Source organism: Leguminivora glycinivorella, chromosome 14, assembly GCF_023078275.1.
Source record: "Leguminivora glycinivorella isolate SPB_JAAS2020 chromosome 14, LegGlyc_1.1, whole genome shotgun sequence".
NCBI lineage: Eukaryota > Metazoa > Arthropoda > Insecta > Lepidoptera > Tortricidae > Leguminivora > Leguminivora glycinivorella.
The window spans coordinates 3,144,848-3,168,577 of record NC_062984.1 but is presented as its reverse complement, the minus strand read 5'-3'; the positions used below and the strand labels follow the sequence as shown (position 1 = coordinate 3,168,577).

Below are 23,730 nucleotides of genomic sequence, written 5' to 3'. Positions count from 1 at the left end.
GGGCTTTCGTGTTAAAAATAGTGAAATCGCAACCGAGCGCTTGATCATACCGTGTGTGGTATCAAATTAAAGGACTTTGCGAGTAGTTTATAAATATATATCACATTATAGGACTTTTTTTACTTGATCTAACAAAATATGAGAAAATGTCCAAAAGTGGTAATAATTGTACCGGTGAAGGCTCGTTTTCAAAAAATTGGCAAAAATCAATAATAGCAATTTATAATCACTAAGGCATAACAGCAATTTAAGTAAACGTTGCAGATTAATTTAGTACAAAACTTACTTCGATGTGATGTAGATTTTCAAAGAAATTGTCACTTAATTTTAGGTAATTTCTGAAAAAAATTGAATTCGCCTTAGGCTAGTTTACTCTTTTTCAAAAACTTAAAATAAAAATCTAGTCTGAAATGATTGTGGTACAGGATATACGAATTATAAATTTACCGGTTTTAATATTCAAAATTGTCCAAATTTTACAAATAAGATCGACTGATTCAGCTCTATACGTGCGTTTTTCTAAACGTGCATTAGAGAAAAAATCATAATTAATTTAGTGAGTTAGTTTTCAAAAATCCAGTCTTATAAAAATCAAGATAATAAGATGCTCTAACTGGAACTTGAATTAAATAAATCTATTGGATAACGGAAAGTGTAGTATTTCACCGACTAAAACTATCAATTTTACATTCTTTTGACGTTTTTTTTGAAAGCAGCCTTAAAACTTTCGCTAAAAACCCTCTTTAAAATAAAAAAAACACAACCAAATCGGTTTACCCATTTAGAAGCTAATACAGTGTCACAGAGAGACACACTTAACGGTTAAAGTCATAACATCTCTCTTTTTGCGTCGGGGGTTAAAAATGTAACATATTTGCAGTTAATTCCGTTTTTGACATGCCTCTTACGACTTTACATTCTAACTAACTAACTTATTATCATACCAATCATACTCAGTTGTATAATACTGAGATTTGTAAATAATTAGGTACCTAATAAAGTCTAAAAAATCACAGCATACTTCACAAAAAATCTTTCTAAAATTCGAATCGTGTCACATATATTTAGATATGTATGTGTGTATATATAATATAAATTTAACGTATTTAATTGGCACTATTTAATCACGATGTCCACAACTAGTATGCTGTCCCGCACACCTCGCTGGCTCCGCAGAAAACCAGCACCGTTGACACGCCTGTCGTGTCGGCTGCATTGCTGAGTGGAGACCATTTCGGCCTCTCATTTCGATTTCTACTGTTTTGTTTTATTGTACATTATATTAAAAAAACTTAATGACTATCACAACCCTTTTGGGAATGCACCTTTCTTTAATAAATATCTAATAATTAAGTAATTCGCTACTTTTTCAGCAGCGCAGTAGTTTCGACAATGTGCTCGTTTGTTTCGGAAACAGCTGTGAGCGCCTCCATTGCAGTGGTGGCACTCAATGGGCGTTGATCTAAGCCTTCAACCCGTTGGAGATTCTTTAGCACTTCAGGTGACGCGTTGTATGCGATCAGTTTTTGGTCAACGCTCTTGAACTTTTTGACTAGACGCTCCAACGCCTGCAGGAAGAAATACGGTCGTTAGTTTTTGCTATTCTATTTAATAAGGCGCTCCAGTAAAATAGTACATATTATGTAGCCATTACTCGATATTTATTTTGTGGAGAAGTCTATGGCTACACAGAGTCACGCATTCATATTGTTAACTCTTTAACCGTTAAGACCTATTGTCCTATAAAACGTACCGAATCCAAAGACTCGTACTTGTATTTCGTAACGGTGAGCTCGCTTGATGAAAAATGTTAAGCAGTTCAAAGCTCAAAGGTTAATAATCTAACAGCTATGCTATAACTAGTAATATGACTAATAGGATATATAATAAAGGCAGTAGTTAATATAATTTTGCTGAAGGTTGGCAAGTTTTACTTTAAAATTTCATAGTTTGCTTACCTGTCGTGAGGCGTCGTCGATGAGCGACAGCGCGCTACAGTCCAGCAACAGCGGTGCGTTAGGCCGCATCCGCGCAGCAGCAGTCACGCGTGCTGTGACGTGTTCCACGTTCAGGAATATTAGCGCCAGCGTCGGCCGCACGCGCGTTGCTTCTATGCCACCGACCTGCAAAATGATGTAGTTAGACCATTTTGTAATGTAATCTCAGGAATATTGTTTACTTAGACTTACTAAATGTATTTAATCCGTCAATTTATTTCCTCATATGTCCTTTTTCAAAGCATCTTTAATAAATCGGTTGCTAAATGTCATCTCTAGGTAAGCTTGCATGATGACATTGATTACCTTCAATAATAAAATTATTCAATCGCGCACATAAAACATACCGTTCCAACTTCATTTCATCGAAATTATCTTCAAGACGAGACCATTTTAAGAACACTTATGATATTGTTAAGAGGGAAAGCTATTCAAAATCATTTGTTTATCAGTGCATGTTGGCCACGAAAATATGTACAAGACACTCCACATACGTCAGCATTCACTGACCACATGCTATGCTAGTGCTTATGCTTAGATTACTGACCTGCACAGTGTGTCGGTGGATCGCGGGCCGCATCACCCCACGCAACAAGACGGCGGTGGCAGCCAGCACGCCAACCAGTACAGCGCGCTCCACGCTGTCCACAAGGCACACCACAAACGTCAGCATCAACACCGCCAGCTCGGCGCGACAGGTGCGCCATAGACGCAATACTGTGTTGTAGTCAATCTGTGAAGAAATATTTATACATTATATACCTACTCTAGTGTCTGCCTACCCATTATTAGTAAAAGTTTACATAAAAAGCACAGTTACTCAGTTAGCTGACTGTGAAGTCAGCCGTCCTGGGAACAAGTCCCAGTACCTCTTTTATTGCAATAAGTAAAAATTCAGTAAGTAGCTAAAAGGCAAAAGCTAATAGGTATATGTGTCGGTCTGGAGCATAAACATCGTCTAGTAACTAATTAAAAATACATGTACATTACATGTATTTAACTATATATTAATATAAAGTAATTTAACATTTCTTTAAATAGTTACATACCATGAAAATTACGGCGCAAATGAGTACCGACGAGAGACAAGCTTTTGGAATGAACTTGAAGTAGTATGTCATGAATCGCAGCGCCATTAGCACGATAACGGCTGAAAAGGTCATCACACATTTAATTATTTTATATCGACACTTTATTAAAGGTTGAACAATTTTGAAACAAAGCAGGGTAAATATTAATTCGTAGTATGGCAATACACATGAATGGAACATTAATATTTCATTCGTTCTAAATTCAAATATCAATTTTCATTCACTCATTTCTTTTTATGGCCCCTGTACACACATGGCCAACGGTTCCACCAGCCCTTTGTGAAACCCCTTGGCCAAGATAAGAGCCGCTGTTTACACATTGGCGAACCAATCACTTGGCATTGGCTCTTCATGAAAGATGGACGTGTAATGAAAAAATCTAGGAAATTCTTGGTCATAGACGTTGTCAGAAAAAAAATATTAAAAAATAATAACCCCGTAGTAAAATTAAATTATTTGCAATATTAACAATTTTTTGAATATTCTGATAAGAACATTTATCTTTTTTAGGAAATACATTAAACATTTGCAAGGTTATTTTATTTCCTAAAATCTACACTATTATTGGCATAGATAAACTTATTATTTTCGTAAATATATCACTACTGTCCTCTCTGACGGCTGACGACCAACTGAATGAAGCGCCAACGTGTAAACGCAGTTGGCCATTGGCGCCAAGATCCTTTGATGTGTGGACAAAAAACCGACACGAATCGGTTGGCCGGCAAGCGCAAGCGCCAACTGCCAACTTACGGCCAAGTAGCCCTCTACACACATGGCCAAGGGGGTTGGTGGAACTGTTGGCCATGTGTGTACAGCGGCCATTTGATGTGTGGACAAAAAACCGACACGAATCGGTTGGCCGGCAAGCGCAAGCGCCAACTGCCAACTTACGGCCAAGTAGCCCTCTACACACATGGCCAAGGGGGTTGGTGGAACTGTTGGCCATGTGTGTACAGCGGCCATTAGAAGATAATCAAAATCAAATAAAAATAAAAATATAAAATGTCGAAGAAGCAAATTGATTTTTCATTCAAATATTATTAATCCTTTATTATTCAAAATATGCAAACCTATAAATATAAAACAGTTTAACTTGCACAATATATAATTATTATCTTCCTTATAATAGTAAGGCGGCGGAATTGAAAAAAGTCGTCTAGTTTTGAAGTTGATGTGACTGGAGAGTATACTGCTGACAAGTGGTATCGTTGTGATCGGTTGACTTTACTGAGTACGAAATAATGACTTGTCGCATTCTCAGACTGTGGGGGGGTTAACTATGACGTCACAAAGATCGCGGTCCCGGGTTTCAATTTTTTGCCAATTTGTCTAGAACCCCTTATCCAATTTTGAAAAATGAGGTGTCGATTGAAAGCGTATAACATGCTAATTAAGATTTCTTATATGTGAAAAGTATAGTTTTGTTAGTTATTTTTTAATTAACAATAATGCAAAAAATACTTTTTTTTTACTCTCTTTTTTGATTTTTGTGACTCAAAAAGGCAATGAAAACGGCCACTTAGCTAAAAAATATGTTATATAAATCATTTAACTACATTATTAAGCTATCTGTTGCTTTTTAAATTTCTACGATCGGATAATAAATAAGCAAACTACAACCACATACCTGTAGGCGGGGAGTACCGCTTGATACGCGTTCCCATACATTCGGCGTCTACCAAATTACACCTCGCGCAAAATTCGTTTCAAGCAGATATACCTCTAATCTTATTCATCGTAACCTATCAATATTGGTATCATTTGAAAGTACAATTAAAGTGCTTTAAGAAACAATGTCAATCATTTTCTTAAAATCAATAATCGCCAGTCTGCGGTGGTTACAAAGGAAAAAAGTGGGTATGCAATTTGACTGGTTTCCTAGGTTTGATACCCTAGACGAGATTAAAAGGAAAGGTAAAGGTGACATATGGGTTGTTCTCTGGCCTAAAAGCTACACAGAGGGTCAGGGGAGAAAAAAACTACGGTTTAAGTTTAGTTTTAAGTTGTTTTTTCTTTTTTGTTGATTTAATTGTGTTTAATTTTTTTGTAATTTTATCAAGGATACACGTTGGTTTATTTTGCTGAATATTCCCTTTTTTATGAAAAATGTTATGAATTTCATGGAATTTTCCGATAGAGACTAAAATTAACTTTCAAATAAGAGGCCACATAGTCATACTTTTACTTATATAATATTAAGGGTAATACCAAGTAATACCGTTTGAACTCGAACGACTTATTAGAGGTGCGGTTTTTTGACCCAGTAGGTATTAAAAAGTAATCGTAAAATCAAAACGATTGGGCTTCGGTCGTTATACACATTAAATCACTAAAATGAAGTTACCTATAATGTTTTAGTAATTATAATCCTCACTTTTAGCCACTTTTCTCAAAACATAATTATTCAACAGAAGTCAAGATAATATTAAGAGCATATTTATTATTAGTAATGCGTTAGAAATATGAAATAGTTGTTGAGGTACACTTGTTAACTACATGCAGCTCCTGCAAAACACTCAGTGTCAAAACAATCACACATCTCAATCGTTTGCGTTGAAGCAGTATTGACCCACATATTAGAGAGCAGGGCACGCAGGCCGCCTCGTAAGACTATGTGTGGCACTGAGGAACCAGTGAAGTCAGGTCTATGGATTGCTACACTGCTGTCCCGCTTGCACTACTTCGCCGGGGCTATTACCCTTAATATTATATAAGTAAAAGTATGACTATGTGGCCTTATTTGAAAGTTAATTTTAGTCTCTATCGGAAAATGCCATGAAATTCATAACATTTCTCATAAAAAAGGGAATTTTCAGCAAAAGAAACCAACGTGTATCCTTGATAAAATTACAAAAAAATTAAACACAATTAAATCTACAAAAAAGAAAAAACAACTTAAAACTAAACTTAAACCCTAGTTTTTTTTCCCCTGACCCTCTGTGTAGCTTTTAGGCCAGAGAACAACCCATATGTCACCTTTACCTCCCCTTTTAATCTCGTCTAGGGTATCAAACCTAGGAAACCAGTCAAATTGCATACCCACTTTTTTCCTTTGTAACCACCGCAGACTGGCGATTATTGATTTTAAGAAAATGATTGACATTGTTTCTTAAAGTACTTTAATTGTACTTTCAAATGATACCAATATTGATAGGTTATGATGAATAAGATTAGAGGTATATCTGCTTGAAACGAATTTTGCGCGAGGTGTAATTTGGTAGACGCCGAATGTATGGGAACGCGTATCAAGCGGTACTCCCCGCCTACAGGTATGTGGTTGTAGTTTGCTTATTTATTATCCGATCGTAGAAATTTAAATAGCAACAGATAGCTTAATAATGTAGTTAAATGATTTATATAACATATTTTTTAGCTAAGTGGCCGTTTTCATTGCCTTTTTGAGTCACAAAAATCAAAAAAGAGAGTAAAAAAAAAGTATTTTTTGCATTATTGTTAATTAAAAAATAACTGACAAAACTATACTTTTCACATATAAGAAATCTTAATCAGCATGTTATACGCTTTCAATCGACACCTCATTTTTCAAAATTGGATAAGGGGTTCTAGACAAATTGGCAAAAAATTGAAACCCGGGACCGGGATCTTTGTGACGTCATAGTTAACCCCCCCACAGTCTGAGAATGCGACAAGTCATTATTTCGTACTCAGTAAAGTCTACTGATCACAACGATACCACTTGTCAGCAGTATACTCTCCAGTCACATCAACTTTTTCCGAGACCCTCTCGCCGCTCTACTATAAATGTAGGTATGTGTTGAAATCCCAATTAAGTATTTCAGTGTCAAGGCAGTGTAAAACCGGAAAGGTTCATTTTCTGACCTATTTTCTGTAATGGAGAGTTGGAGTTGGAAGGTAAGTAAGTCAGTTGTTTTCGGCCTACGGTCCGGCCTACGTTCAACTTTATCTTCACAAATCTCGGCTTAGCTTCTAAATGGTACGGCGTACTGACAGCGAGGTACGAAATTGCATGGAGAATTCGTTTACAACGCGGATGGGCAATTTTGCGGCTAGCTGTATCTGATCTGCCCACTGCCCATCGTAGCGTTGAAAGCTGCACAAACTGTCGCCATTCCTTTCGTTATTAGTTTGTTTATTAAATTCGCATTGCATTCGACACTGCTATAGTAACATTTGCGTTACGTTAACTACGGAGTGTAAAAGATTGGCATGTTCGCTACACAGCCTGTATTTACCTGAGGACAGCTCGGCCGCAGGTGATGCAGCTGAACGCCAGTGTTGCAATTGGAGTGGGAAACAGCTGACATCGTGTAAGCAGGGCATTGGACATGAAGTAAAAGAATGTTCGTGTTCCTGCCATGTTGCATAATGAATTTATCCAATGTCAACGTTCTTATAATTCCTTGTGATTACCTGAATATAAACCGGCAGCTGGAGTCTGAACGCCACTGGAGTGCGAGACAGCTGACCGCGTGAAGGCCCCGGCAGTGGGCATGGAGTGAAAGAATGCCCCTGCCATATTGCATATGCCCAGGGTCAACATTTCTTGCGTCGCATCTACGCGGCCGCCCGATGCTGAAACGGGAAGATAGGCAGATGCTGTAGTAGGAAGAAAGAAAAATTTGAGCAAGTATAATGTAATTAGGTGCTGTGTAATGCAGTATCTATAACATTCGTCAATATTTCTGTCTTTTGTTTCATACCAAGCCCTCTCCCACGAAAGTGGAAAATCGTCACCTAATTTCTAATATTACATAGCAGTACTATTAAGAGGCACCTTCGACTCCTTCGAGGCATGCCTTGCAATGTTGAACGTTTTCCCGAACACTGAAAAGTACACAAATAAGTAGGTACAGTCACCGTCATAAAGTGATGACTTCTGTACCTTGTCGCTTTTAATCGTTTGACAATTTCGTATGATTTCAATCAAGAAGTTAATGTGACAAGGTATAGAAATCATCACTTATGCCGGTGACTGTACCTACAGAAACAATGCCAGCGGTCTTTACACTTTTTCCTATCGAGAACCCTGCTAATACCCCTCTCGAAAAACTTGGAACCTAGTACTCTGACGGATACTTACAGAAGGCCTTAGCGATAGCAATATTGGCTAGCACCATGACGATTGGCAGCATGATGACCGCTGATCCAAGCTCTTGCACCATCTCGACGAAGCCTGTAGTGCCGTTGCCATGGGGTACGCTGAAAGGCGGCAGCGAGAGGGGCGGCAGGCCTGGTTCTACTTTGCCTAGAAAAATAAAAGGCTGATTAAACATTGATTATTTTAAAAATGCACAGATAAAACAAGATTTCTTTGTGGTTCATGGAGGTCTGAAAAGTGACTGGCAAAATCATACCAACGTGTAACGGCCTAGCCACGACAATGGTCTAAGGCGTTTTGCGGCAGCGGCAAGCGGTAAGTCACAAAAACAAAAACGCAGGCCGGCCGCGCCGCTCCAATGTCGTGGCGGTGCCCGCGCGGCGCGCTACAGTTGTTCGAGTCGCGCGCCGCCCCGCGCGCCGCTGCCGCGGGTAGGCCCGTGAAACCCGCGCGCGATTTCGAACAGCGGCGCGAGTCGTGGCATGCCTCGCGCGCGCTGCGTTTTTGTTTTTGTGACTTACCGTTTGCCGCTGCCGCAAAACGCCTTAGACCATTGTCGTGGCTAGGCCGTTAAGGTAAGTAATATCACGTCAAGGGAGATATCCAGGCTGAGGTAAAAGAATTAGGATTATCGGTGGCTCCGTGGCATGGCACGACGTATCTACGCAATCGTATATCGTATGATAGCCATTATATTAGCTACTACAGAACGGAATGGAAATGGGACAACATAATGACACAAATATAAAACAAACATTTTCTGGCATCCTGCCACATCAAGTTATCTATAAGTATATAAATAAATATATTTCAACGGAATGAACATGACTTTACGTACCAGAAAGCTTGATGAACGGCTTCTCATGGTCGCAGGCGTGGTACGCGAAGAAGGCAGCGCATGTCACAACTAAAGCGTTGCGGCTGATTGAGATCACCCACAGAGCTCGTTTCAGCACAGGGCGCTTGGGACCTACGTCAATGTCTTTTAGCTTCTGCAAAAGATAATAAACATTGTGTTGTTTGTCTCGTTTACAATGAAGAAAATGGCAGTCGGAGTAAACGTCAATTCATGTGATCAACGGTGATGGACAATGATGGTACAGTCGTATACAAATAGATGTATCCATTTTTTCACCTTATTACAGTTATTACAATGCAATAAAGTGAAAAAGTGGATACATGTCTTTGTAGTCGCCTATACAAAAAAGTCGGATAAAAATAACATATTTTTTCTTTACGGATTTAGAGTTGTGCATATTGCATATGGCATTTTACAAGTTCGTCCCTCAGTTTGTGTTAAACAAGCTAGTCAAGCTACCTGGCCCGGGGAATCAGGATTCAGGAGGGATCACAGAGATTACTAGGAGCTTTGTAAATAACTTAAATGTCTTACCCTAAGCAACAGCAGCACAGTGCAGCAAACAATACTCAGCAGCACATCAGGCACTTGCACCTGTCCCCACTTCTGCACAATATTGGCCAAGTTCTCAGGAATGGACTCCGCGGTAAAGCTGATACCAAGTAGCCCCTTGATTTGGGTCACGACGATGATGACAGCCGTGCCTGAGGTGAAGCCGCTGGTCACTGACGGCGAAATTAGATCCACTAGGAACCCTGAAAAGAGAATTTGTTGACTTTAAAATGGTGACCCTAAGAATATTTAAGGGAAATTGGCTAGATACCCAGTTTTTCCATAGCTGCAATGGGTACCTAGCCGAAATGCAGTCGTTGACGCCAGATGTCAATGGAAACGCAATCTGACATTTCTGAAATGTAGTCTGTCTCTGTCGCGCCAATACGCAAGAGCAATAGAGATAGATAGCTACGAAAGAGATATTATCGTGAGTGTTTGTGCATTTGGCTACGCACACTGGCTCTATCGCGCCAATACGGAAGAGCGACGATAACGATATTATAGTAAACGATTGAGCATTTGACTACATACCCTGATGATGTTGCCACATGTGTATTCCTAAATAGTTTTGAAGAATTACAGCAACAGAGCGTCTATTCACCTGGGGCCCATTTCTCAAAACCAAGTTACAAGTTCTTTCCAACTTGTCATATTAGACATTGACAACCACTTGTAACTTGTAGCTTCGAGAAATGGGCCCCTGATCATATCACTGTTCTTTAGAACCGTGTTGCATCACAAGCACCACTTCTGTGTCACTAAAACAAGCCATCTGGTTACCAGTTTCAAACCTAACTACTTGCCGACCTAGTCAACCTGAAAACAGAATTTCTTATCGTACACTGCTCTGTGGTTGTTGGTCATTTGGCTACTGATGAATTTACATTTGAAACGAGCAATTCTTGTATATTTATTTATTTATTTATATATTTATTTACACTGACGATCTCGGAAACCGCTCTAACGATTTCGCAGAAATTTGTTATGTGGGGGTTTCTGTACTATTTATTGCAAACACTAGATGGCGACACAGGTCAAGGCTAAAACGAATAGAAAAATACACTATTTGAGTTTTTGTGGCGAAATGCGCACCATCTCGTGTGGAGTAGTTGTGTTGTTAAGGCTGAGAATTCTTTCGCTCGATGTAGGTACTATTCATTTTTGAAGTAGATGGCGACACATGTCAAGGATACGAACAGAACCGAGCGAAGCTCGGTTGCCCAGATATTTATATTTTTAATCGAGTTACAGTCGAGAGATGTAGGATTCACTTTTCCATTGTAATAAGGTGAAAAAGTGGACACATCACTTTGTAGTCGACTGTACAATATAAGAAAGATACATAAAAGATAGATATATAAGATGTAACAAATGCAAGAAGTGCCTCTGGCATCCGTTGGCTCGTTGGGTCGACGACATCCGAAAAACTGCGGGTCACTGGATGAGATTAGCCTAGGACCGGGAGAAGTGGCGTACTAGAAGAGAGGCCTATGCTCAGCAGTGGGCGATAAAGGGCTGATATGATGATGATGATGTACAATATACGATGCGCCTGATAATCAATAGTTTTCTAATATGTACCTAAGTAATTACTTAGGTTTTCCTTATCGGGAATTTATCATAGATACGTACTTCAAAAAGCAGTACATGCACAAACCAGTAACTTTAAAGTTATCTACGTGTTCCAGAGTCAGAAAATGGAATTGAAAGATTAAAAAGTTTAAAAAACTAACTCGACCTATCCATCTTACTTTAGGTAGGTACACCATTGAATACGCTGGTTGATTTCATTCGGCACAGGACACCTTGGCATATTAGAGTCATATTAGCCAAAACTATGTTAGCAGCGAACTTCATACTAACATGGCCCCTTTCAATTTGGGAAACTTAATCAATCGTAATGAAATTTGAGAATCGGAATAACAATGAAATAATCTGTGTGGGACCGTTTAGTTTTTTGGCTAATTGTTACCAGTTTTGAATACCACACTTTTTTTGCGCCATAATCAATAAGGTCGTTTTTGAGAAATTTTTGATGGGGTCTAGTATCTTTAAAAATAACAATATCAAAAAAATCAAAACGGTCCGACACGGATAAAAATAATAAAAATCTGTGTTGAAAAAATCATTGCTCTATCTTCAAAAACCAGGGAGGAAATAGTCGAGAGCGTTTGTATGGAATATTGACCCCTCCTGTATCGTGTTAACGAGGCATCCTCAGGCATGCCGGTAGCCCCACCAAATTCGTAATATCATCTTTACATCGCATCTTCGCGTCGTAGTGACACTTGCACAATACATCTTATTATAGACCTCAAACTTTCCGCAGCGATACCGTAATGAACGGCTCTTCATTCGCACATATTAATTAATTCATTGAACAGTGAGATAAGGGCGCCATTGCCCCGCCTTCGGTTTTGTTTGGAAGTGCACATTGTGATGACATCTAGGTACTTGATTGTTTTTTTTTTTTAATTAATTGGAGTAAAAATACTACAAAAATGTATGAATAAATTAAGACGAGTGGATCCGTTTAGTTAAAGGTACTTTGAGTTATATAATTGAATGCATTATACTTATTGTAGCGTCTTTCGAAAAGGTTGAGTGACCAAACATTTCCATAGACCGAGACGCGTGGAGGAAAGAGAGGGACGCCTTTGCTTAGCAGTGGGACACAACAGGCTAACAAATACATAAATAAACAATAGGTATTATAGCGAGGTGCCTGTAAAATTGAGTTCTATTCCTGAAGCCTACTTCAGAATTTGTGGGTTAGGCCGTTTTCACATTATCCGATCCGATATCGGATGTAGGAAGGATGTAATATGTAAGATTTATGCGCTTCCAGGTCTTCATTTATGTATTTAATAGATCATTATTACTAAACGATATAAAACGCAAAAATTGCGGATTTAATGCCGATGGCGCTCTCCTACAACAGTTTTTGTCCGAGGCACCATCGATCGAACTGCCGATATCGGCAGGACGCTTCCGACCATTTTTGGCATGCCGGACCCCCGCCAGTTGTCGGCCGATAATATTTGTTTGTGTGCGTATATAAAGTGTGCGTGACAAAAATGGCGTCTATTAAGCAGCTGTTAATGATCGAAATTCAAATTAAGGTAACGGCGGCTATCAACGCGGGTATCGAAATCGACGTCCATTACCGCCGCATTTGCAAATACGCATTTTACAGGCAAACCGACCAATTTCTTAAAAAAAGTTACTCACACAAAGGAAGCCTGTTTAGTTGACTAACGCACATATAGGCGATAGAGAGTGTGAATGAAAGAAGACGCTCGCTATTTGACAGTTTTTGCCACGGGGCCGCGAGAAGAGGTTGTGTCATACTGACGTGTGACGCTAAACCTAAGTGAACTCCAATCTCATTTAGTAGTTTACGTAATAATTATGGCAAACAGGTGAAAGTTATGCATTTCAAATTATTGTTTATAGTTTTATACATGACTTCTGAGTACTTTTTACGTATTGTTTAGCCTGGAAATGTGTTTAAAGTGGAAATTAAAAGACAGCGGTGAAAGGCGCCATTTCGTGAGTAGATTCTATTACTGTGGTATACCACGGTAATAGTTAAAGTAGTGATATTAGTTCTTTTTGCTTTATTTTAAGTATATGTGATCAGTTATATAATGTCTTACAGTTGTTTCAATCTTGATCTATTCACGCTATCAAAGAACTATTTACGCGGTATGAAAATTATTCAACAAAACCTTAATTTTTAGCAAAAACTTCATGACTGATTTCGTAGTTTCTATGAAAACCGTTAATTTGTCAATTTTTTTAAACATTGACATAAAGTCTGATGCTTACTTACCAGTTATGTAAACTTGGTTTTAATATAAGGTTGCAATATTTTATTTTGATTTGTAATGAAAATACATCTGTATGACTTTGTTTTTATGGGTCGGAATTAGATTTTATAATACTCCAATTTATGCCTATTACCGATGGTACGATCAGATAACCCTCGGTAATAGAATATATAAGAATCTATTACCGATCCATGCAATATATGTTTGGGTCGGTAATGGGTTCCTATAGAAGTATCTATTACCGAGCGACATATTAGTCTTGTATCAAAATATGACATTTAGTGTACCGTAAGTACAGATTTCTTAGGTGAAACTGAGTCTTCTGTGGGTATTCATAAAGGAGGATAGTATAGGTATATGTATTTGTCATAATTTGTATATTCAACCATCGGTATTAAGCTCCGAATTTTGAGATGGGTTTCTATTTACCGATGGCAGAAAAACACTGTCATTCATACCCTCGGTAATGAAATCTCAATTCGCGTTAATAGAACTGCAACCTGTTCATTACCACGGTAATAGAAAGTTTAGGTATGTTGGCTTCAATAATCATTTTATGACATATAATAAACTAAAATGATCCTAAAACTCTTCAAAACTAATAGTTGAATAAATACTCTTCCATAAAAAAAATATTTGTGGTCGTTAATGAACTTTGATACCCTTAATTTTTTGGTATCTTTTGAAATCTGCCTTAAGTACCACGTTAATAGGCGCCATTACCTTAGTTGACAATTTCCATTGAATAAAAAGGTTGTAATGCATCGGTCTGAATTGCGGATACTAATTTTTTCATCTTTTAGTAGATATAGTTAAATGTAAAATTATTTATTTTGCCTGACACTCTGAGTATTTTTAATGCTCGTTATTTTAATTTTACAATATAATATTTGGAAAATAGTGCTTATAACTGTTAAATATAAAACTTTTTTTAATATTTTTTTATAAAAATCATACTTCATTAATTTGGAACAATGCGTTTTATCGGCCCTACATCCGACACTATCGGAAGCGTTTATCGGATGTAGGATGTCGGCCCGACATCCGATATCGGATCGAATAATGTGAAAACGGCCTTCGTTTTGCAACAGAAAATAAGTTAGGTATTTTACATTTTAACTTTACGTTTCTGAATTTAGCGGCGCCCTATTTTGAGTTTCAAATACCGTTATAGTATTTTATGCAATAGGCGTTTAAAGGAGGTCAAAAAAGACGAGTGGCATGGGTAACAATTTGAGGCGAAGCCGAAAATTGTTATTAAACGCCACGAGTATTTTTTGACTCAGTTAAACACCGTTGCATACAATACTTTTTCTACGACCATGCACTTAGTTTTTCATTGTTTTCTTGAATAATTTTCGTGAAATTCACACTGTTTCCTGTATTTTGACGCAAAGGTTTGCACTGTCAGCTCAGCTGCCCAAAGCCTTCCCGCGCACGCGCGCAGTATCGTTATAACAATGCGTTGCCATGGTTACAGAGCCAAACAATTCGTTTTCAGTTTTTTCGATACTGCGCGCATGCGCTGAAAGCCGTCGGACGCTGGCTTTGGGAATAGACTTTTATGTAGGGTTTTAAAGATGTATGCACGACCCTGTAAATGACAAATAACAGTTCGGGAGTAGAAAAAGTATTTTTTCTACTCCCGTACTGTTATTCGTGAGTTACAAGGTCGTGCATAGAACTTTAAAACCCTACATAAAAGATGTCAGGACAAGTCTATCTAGTCTATACCCTGAAAACATTTAGTAGCAGTAGCACGATATAGCTGTTACAGTTCAGTAAATACATTACTACCAACTTAACAAACCAATTCGCAGAGTCGAGACTCCTTCGTTTTCTGCTGCGTTCATTGGCGACGCGTCGAATCGCATTCAAATGTATGAGAACTCGATTCAACTCGGCTCGATTCGTCTTAGTGGCCAGGCTTCAAAGAACCATACCATAGACAGTTTTATTTTCATGTTTGCACTCAAACTGCATATTCAAAATGGCAGGCGGTCCACCTAGATAACTAAGATGACTGAAAGTAGGTATTTGTTGAATTTATAATTTTCTTTCAAAATAAGTGCTTGGTCGTAGAAAAAGTATTGTATGCAACGGTGTTTAACTGAGTCAAAAAATGCTCGTGGCGTCTTTATTAACAATTTTCGGCTTCGCCTCAAATTGTTACCCACGCCACTCACCTTTTTTGACCTCTTTTAACCACCAGTTGCATAAAATACTATTATTTGTGTCGTAACATTCGCAGTTATTTCGAAATATTGAAATGTAAATAGCGTATGTAGATTAAAGCGGAATTTTTCTTTGATAGACGTATTGTTTACTTTTCTCCGCCCATTCATAATAAAATTTAATGAATAAAGCACCCTTATCTTTATGTAATTATTTGTCTCAAACAGTTAAAATGTAACGTCAGTGGAGATGTTTGGTGTTTTTGCGCGTAACACTGGATTCAATAAACCAGGCACTTTTTATCAGCCACAGACAAAAATGTTTACATACGTCAAACGGGGCTATAAAACTAGTTTAAATAAGTATTTTTGCCAACCACAAAACCCAGCTGAAAACGCTTTTTTCCTCAAAATTAACCTATAAATAACATATACATTTTGGTAAGTAAGTAATGTTATTTAAACTGGCATCATACCTATTTGCAAATCCACAAAAAAGTTCCATAAAGTTAAATAAATGTACTCCATGTAGACCCGGTACCGAAATTAAGGTATTATTTATACCTAAGAATGATCCCTATTTATCCTAAGTAGAGCCGGTCCCGGTACCGTAATCAGGCCGCAGGCCCGTGTTTTAGCTCCAACTTCCCCCTCCGCCGGCGCCCCTCTCAGGGACGCTCCGGGCCTTCAGCCCTACGCTGAGCTCGGCCTTCGTCCTCCGCTGGGTTTCGAAGCTCCGTGTTTAATTAATCAACTTACCAAGCCGCAGCAGTCCCATCAGCATGACCACACACCCAGACAGGAAGGCGAGCAGCACCACGTACTGGATCGGCAGACCATGGCAAGTCTGTAGCACGAACAGCGCCATGAGACTCGTCGGCCCGATGCTCACTTCCTTTACGGTCCCGAAGAACATGTATAGGAGGGTACCTGCCATAGGCAAAATGGTATAGTTATGAGCTCTGATTTGCTAAGGGTATACGCCCACGGGCTACAAAGTTGCTCGTCAACTTTTTGTCTCACATTCAGTCTATGGGGACTATGGGCTAGTATGAAAGTGCATACACAAGCAAGCTAGACGGCAGGTTTGGATTTGGAACTTTTTTCTGGCAACAGGTTAAGCACCAACTTACTTGCCAAATCTCCCATTGTCAGGGCAATGATAATACTGGATGAGATTGCCACCAAAATCGATATATTTAACTGCACTCTGACTGGAGCTCAGGGTGCTAGGCATGGGGTGGGAGGAGGTTGCCCAAACTGCCCAAGACCGGAGTAAATGGAGAAATATGATTCGAGCCCTACACCCCAGCAGAGTGTCGTAACAGGATGTAAAGAAGAAGAAGCACTCTGTCTGAATTTACAAGGACTGCAAGCTGGCAATTATGTTTTACTTATTACCAAATGCCTGAAGTTCAACTGTGTACTATTATTACTATTATTGTATGTGTTATTAAATTGTTAATGTTTAGTTTTTTTATGTAATATATATCACATGTTGGATTAGTCTGTAGGTAAGTGGTATATATGTATAATTAACTTTAAATAAAATAATATTGTCTTTACCGGTTACCGCGATAGTTACTCATGAAATATAACCTAACCACAAAATTAAAATTTTGAAAAAACCCCCGACCGCGACATAGTGGACCGATTTTCATGAAACATGGCTAAGAACACTCCCGACTAACTCAGCTTTCAAACAAAAAAAACTAAATCGAAATCAGTTCACTCGTTCGGGAGCTACGGTGCCACAGACAGACACACACACAGACAAACAGACAGACAGACAGACAGACAGACACGTCAAACTTATAACACCCCGTCGTTTTTGCGTCGGGGGTTAAAAACTATGGAAACGGATTAAATCAAATAAATAAAAGATGCTATAAGATGTCCAAATGTGGCTAATACCTCATTTCAAAATTTGATAATAAAGTAGGACATTCATCCGTCACTCAAGAGAATCTTACGCAATGAAGCATTTACGATAAACACATATTTACAAACATTACAATATTCATAATTAAAATGTAGCAGTAACACAATAAGTAAGATATTATGGAAACTTGCGGTATATTTAGCAGAGGGCGCGGCACAATATTGACATGCTCTTATTTCGAGCTCGCGCAGTTATCGTCTAAGGTCACTTTATATACCTAACTATTGATTCTAAGAGTGTATGAAGCCAGAAACGAGACAAGGAAAATACCGCAGAACAAATTTTAAACTGAAATAAGTGCAATATACTAAAAGGAAAAACGACCAAGGCCTCCAGTTGCCCACGGCTGGAATTGAAGTAGTCTAACCACCCTCCACCATAGTCGCTGCAGGTGCCTGAGCCATTCGGCTACAATATGCATTTCTGTTGCGGAATCCTGACTGAGACCTGTGTGGAGACCTGTTATCAATTTTGAGATTTCCAGCAGTCTGTGACTCTCAATTAGTTTATTAGTGTAACTAACATGAATACCTACCCATAAACGAAGAATAGAGTCCATAGTGCACAGGCAGCCCCGCCAGCGCAGCATACGCTATGCTCTGAGGCACCAGCGTCAGTCCAAGCGTGATGCCAGCCACCAGGTCAGCAATAGCCGTCAGCCGGTTGTACCGCGGCGCCCATGAGATTATAGGCAGTCGCTGCTCAAGCACCCGACGCCAGCCACCTTTCGCCTTGGTCGTCGGGAAAGGAGTTCCTTCCTCTGTATCCATATTCAACAATCAATTTGACTTTTTATAGTCCGTTGTAACATTAACGTTGGAGTAAAACCTTTAGCGTGCGAGAATATTGGAGAAAAATAATCGCGACACACGAGAGATTGACAGAATCGAAAGTACTTATTAAAGCACAGTTTTCTAATCTGACTCAAGTATCAAAGATAAAAGAGTTTAGTAAAAGCACGACTTAGTATCCCCTATTCTAAGTTGTTCGTTGCGCGTTCAGAAGACGATTGACTTAAAAGTCCTGTGTGGTCCAGTAGTTTGTAAGTGATACGCGTTCACTGCCACTTCGGAATCAATAACAGCTGTATTATTGCATTAATTAATTCACTAGATAAATTCACGTTGTGTGGGGACTGGACTGCCGGCAATGCGATCAGTTATCGTCCCGATGTGGCTCTGTACACAGAATTTATCAGGTGTGTGGAAGCTGTGTGTAATGTGTACATTAGGGTTAAGAAAAGGAAATGCTAGAAATGGATCGTTGGGTTCTCTAGAAAGAAATTACGCATGATTAGAACGCTATTTGCTAAAATTACCTACGCATTACTTGTAGTAGTTTCTGTGCATCATCTTTGATATCGGCAAATTGTATTGTGTACCACAGCTATAATTATAACCATGCCGAATACATTATAATGTTGTTTAGAACAGAGGACTCTTGAGCACATCTGTAGTAAGGCCACAGAGCTGATGGTCAAAATTTGTTAATTTGATCGGGTTACAAATAGACAATTATAATTTTATTTCTTTTTCAAGCAATGTAATTCGAAGGACCTAGTGAGTAACCACTGATAGTGTTGTGTTCCTGCCAGTAAATAAGGTTGCTAGAGCTCAACGAAGGTGTAGTGTTGTGGTTGGCAACGCGTGCTTATTCGCCACCGACATCGACATAGTATAAAAAGTCATACGCATAGATCATCGTAGTATACCAAGATTACCAAGTACGAAATAAATAAATAAGGGATCTAGTTCTAATACCTCAATGGTTTTCCCTTAGAGTACCTAAGGTCTGAGTGGACGCTCGGAGCAGAGCATTCGGTGGGGTGTGCGTCGCGTCGCAGGCAGTCGATGCAGGCGTCGACTTAGTTAGGACACTTGTACTAGCTTCAATTGTTTGACATGCACGCCGCACGCTTAATATGAGTGTGCACTCAGACATTACACTAAGCTACCGTACCCTAAACAAAGATTGTAAATGATAAGAGAATGATTGAGATGATAGCTCCCGAGTTTCCGTGAATTGTTTGAGCATTTAAGTACCTATTAAAACTTCTCCAAATATTTGAGCGATATTTTGCGCCATGAGAACGAAACGCTATATTTATCTAAATCACCAGTAATATAAATAAATTACCAGTGGCCTATTTAATAAAGGTTACAAATTGTAAAGTGTAAATTAATTAAAGTGACAAGTTACATTTTTATTCAAAATGTGAAATAAGTAAATTGTAACTTTATTTATTTATTTACAATTAATTATACATATTACTTACAGTCTAGACCAACACGTGATATGTATTACATTAAAAAAAATACAATATTAACAATAAACAATAACATAAGAATAATAGAATTTTACAATTTACTAGCTATTTGACGGCAAAGAACATAGTTGCCGACTTGTAGTATCTGTGAATTCAGCCAGCGTGCAGCTAAATAGATCAATTTTATTTGAGACTTCGTTCAATATCAGTATTGCCCTGACAATGGGTGCTTTGGCCAACAAGTTAGTGCGCGCAGTCGGACGCGCAAACAGCCGCGAAGCGCGTCGTCGAGGCCCTCGAGGCACCACTAATCCGAGCGAACCTAGGACTTCAGAGTTATGGATCATACCTCTTAAAACTTTAAAAACATATGTAGCTAGTGCTAAGTTTCTTCTAACTTCTAACTTTATATACCCGACCATACCAAGAACAAAAAGTGTAGGATACATCAACGGGTAAAATGGATAAACCCCGTAGATTTTTAAATATAAATGCCTAAGGAATTTGTTCTGTATTTTTTCTATTAACATTATATATTTGGTTTCATATGGGTTCCATATAAGTGCACCGCTTTCCAATCTGCTCCTAACGAGGGCATTATATACTTAGAGCCTTCACAGTTGTATTGTTATTGAAACTCTTGGTCTGACGCAATATAAAACCCAAGTTCCTATACGCTTTTTTACAAATCTCTATAATGTGCGTTCGGAAGGATAGGTCAGTTTCAACACGTACTCCTAAATCTCGCACGGAGGATACTCGCGTCGCCAGTTGCCCTTCGACGTTATATTTATAGTGCACGGGAGAGAGCGCCCTACTGCATGTCATCACGCTACATTTTTAAGTTAAAATACAATTTATTAACATTGCTCCAGTTGACAACTCTCTGTATATCCTCTTGTAGTTTTTCACAATCCCTTGAGTTACTAATTTTTAAGAAAAGCTTGACGTCATCTGCAAATAAGAGACAATGAGCCTGCCGTACTACGTCCGGAAGATCGTTGATCATGATCGTAAATTCTAATGGTCCCAAGTTGCTGCCCTGACTTACCCCTGAAAGTGTGCGATAGCTGTTTGAGATGAAGCCTTTATATTCAACGTATTGTTTCCGGTTTCTGAGATAATTAGCAAAGAATTTAAGAAGTTTGGGAGTAAAACCTGCAGCGGCTAACTTTAGAAGCAGGACATCATTATTTACAGTGTCGAATGCCTTTCTAAAATCAAGGTATGCGACATCGACTTGTCCACCTGGCTGGTCCAGCTCCGGCACCGCAACTTTTTGTCACAATTGGTGTGTATATTACAATAGTTATTTGTTATACAAGGGCACAGAATATATAATAGTACAAGTACAGAAGGCCCACTGCTTTGATGTTTACGGAATGCCGCCTTTTTAAATGCCTACAAAATTCTAACAAAGAAAGGAGCCACACGTGCGCAGCGTCGGACGATAGGGTTGCCTATGGATTAAAACGAATTAATATCAGATAAAATGTTATACTATTATAGTCAAGTTTTGGGTACTCTCTAGGTATATATACAGTATTTATATATTTTTGTAAGTCCCAACATCACAAGCCTTATTGAACTTTTCCGTGGGTATGTCCCAATAGTGGATATGTGTAAAATTGTCCTATTTTATTCATGATGTCTATTTAACTAAGCATTATTAGTCATTCCACATGTGGACATCGCATATGAACCTTAAAAAAAACTCGCGACGTAAAGTAACAATAGAAAGTACGAACGTGCGTTCCGTGAGAACGCTCGCCACCCCTGATTAGGCCGCGAACTCGCGGCCGCCAGCATGTACTTGTAGCGCGGCGATAGAATCGCGGAGTGAGCCGCCCCTGACAAGGGTGCAAAGTTGTATTTTAACACCGAGTGTGGAATTGAAAAACGAGCAAGTGAAAGGATTCTATAGTTGAACCACGAGCGAAGCGAGTGGTTCGAGAATAGAATCCTGAGCTTGCGAGTTTTTTAACACACGAGAAGTAAAATACATTTGCACCCGAGTGTAACACAAAACTTTTCCCCTCACTATAGCGAGGAAACTACAACAAAAAAATGCGTTTATCACTGCTTCCAGTAGTTCCACAGGTGGTAAATCATCTTTATTACTAGATTTACCTACTTTAATCAATTTTAAAGCAGTTAATTTGACTTTATTCAAGGTCAAATTACTTTACCCACTAGTGGATAAAATGCGTTTTTACCCGCTGGTATTAAACGACAAAACACGTGTTTCCGAGCTAGTGATGGGAAAAAAATATTTCAAACAAACACATTGATGGTGTGTATATTATTTTCCGGTACTGTTTATCATTGAACGAAGACGATGAAGAACGAGTTTTTCGTAAAGAGATACATTAGGTACCTATATTAAAATTGACACAGTTTTCGTTAACCTTCAACTTTTGGATACGCATCACTACCCATTTACATTTTGCAACAAAAATAGGACATTTCTTTATGATATAAGTAGAAGCGATAAGTTACCTGTTTAATTGTTTCTGTATCTTGTGCATTACTTGTAAACTATGTGAGGTGTGCAATAAAGAGTATTGTATTGTATAGATAAGGTACAGCGGGACAATTTCGACTGGGGGGCAAATGCAACTGATCCATTGTCTTCCATGTCTTACATGTTTGCTTTATTAATTAGAGTGCCCACAGTGGATACATGTGGAACTCAATAGTGTAAAAATTGAAAAAACAGATCAGTTACAATTGCCCCCCAGTTGGCATTTGCCCCGCTGTACCTTAGTTCTTTATTATTCAACCGTGTTACAAAGGTGTTAATTACATCAGCAAGTTACAACGGTGACCCATTTCGGCAGCAAACGAGCAGACGAGCCGCCTGACCGAGATACGGTCTATACAGAGTTATACCTATATGTGTTTGGTACTATTATTTATTCTGTGATATTACGCTGGTACCTTACCTTGCACACTGGAGAATGGTATTTCGAAGTCGTCATGAGCGCCAGAAGTGCGTCGACTCTGGTTTGAAGTAGACCATCTTCGCATCGTCTTGACCGGTTCCAAATCTATTAGCTGGTCCTTCATGGCTTGACCTTTAAAATGGCGAATATCCCTTTTGGGATTTGATAAGGCACGAAGCTTCAACTCGTTTTAAGACATCAAATTATCAATTTGTATTAGCCAACGTTACAAAAGCTATCGCTCTCTGTAGAGGCGCGCAAGTGCTAGGCAGCGTTTCGATTGCAACTTATAGCGTCAATGATCCTGTCTTCGGCTAGGTCGTCAGTAAATAGTGTCAGAATATAACATTAATTTTCTTCATTTATAAGATTAAATCTAGGCAAAGTGTAGTTGGAATAATCAGCTGTTTGTTTCACTTTAATTTCGATCTATTTATTATTTAGAGAACTGTTTATTTGTAAAGTGAAAACTTGGAATTTGGCGCGATGTTACCATCGCGGCCAGTCGCTTAATGCTGCGCAACATAACATAACATCTTTGTGCCGAAAAAAATATACTCAGTTACATTGTTCTTTTATCGCGTTCACACACGCTTATTTAAGTCTTTCAATATTTCAATACAAATACTACGTCAAGCATTTTAGCGTGAAAATTTCAATTTAATAAGCAAAACAAATTAGTAGTTTTACATTTGTTTAAATAAAGTTGGTTGTCCTAAAGCCTTAAGGGGCTGACAATACCCAACTGCGCAAAATTGATGTTACTTGCGCAGTTTTTAAGACAAACTACTAGTTTTAGTAAGGCAAGTAAATTATATGTTATTATCCATTATATTTCAACGAACATAGCCGTACTCGATATACGATTTAACGAAATCGGCTCGATAGAAAAACATTGCAAAGATTGGTCTCGAGTTCGTCATTAAACGGTTCTATGTCGTTCAATTATTCACTTAGTTGTCTTTAATTCAAAATACAATAACAA

The 23,730-nt window shown here is 38.6% G+C and overlaps 1 protein-coding gene across 1 annotated transcript; it reads right to left on the bottom strand.

Moving 5' to 3' along the window:
• Positions 1-730: 730 nt before the first annotated feature.
• LOC125233549 (sodium-independent sulfate anion transporter-like) lies at positions 731-23,126 on the bottom strand. Its single transcript, XM_048139604.1, has 11 exons — positions 22,746-23,126; positions 18,070-18,294; positions 16,352-16,522; positions 9,565-9,785; positions 9,010-9,163; positions 8,154-8,318; positions 7,484-7,645; positions 3,047-3,147; positions 2,545-2,730; positions 1,959-2,123; positions 731-1,568 (listed from the first exon to the last, which is right to left on the bottom strand). Exons 1-11 carry the CDS (start codon positions 22,867-22,869, stop codon positions 1,362-1,364), a joined length of 1,881 nt encoding a protein of 626 aa, XP_047995561.1. The 5' UTR covers positions 22,870-23,126; the 3' UTR covers positions 731-1,361.
• Between the last annotated feature and the right edge of the window lie 604 nt (positions 23,127-23,730).

Coding starts and splice junctions, on each gene's coding strand:
- LOC125233549 (XM_048139604.1), bottom strand. CDS start 22,869: ATGAAGGACCAGCTAATAGATTTGGAACCGGTCAAGACGATGCGAAGA. Junction 9,164..9,564: donor CTGTGCTGCTGTTGCTTAGG/GTAAGACATTTA, acceptor TATCTTTTGCAG/AAGCTAAAAGACATTGACGT. Junction 8,319..9,009: donor GCCGTTCATCAAGCTTTCTG/GTACGTAAAGTC, acceptor TTATTTTTCTAG/GCAAAGTAGAACCAGGCCTG.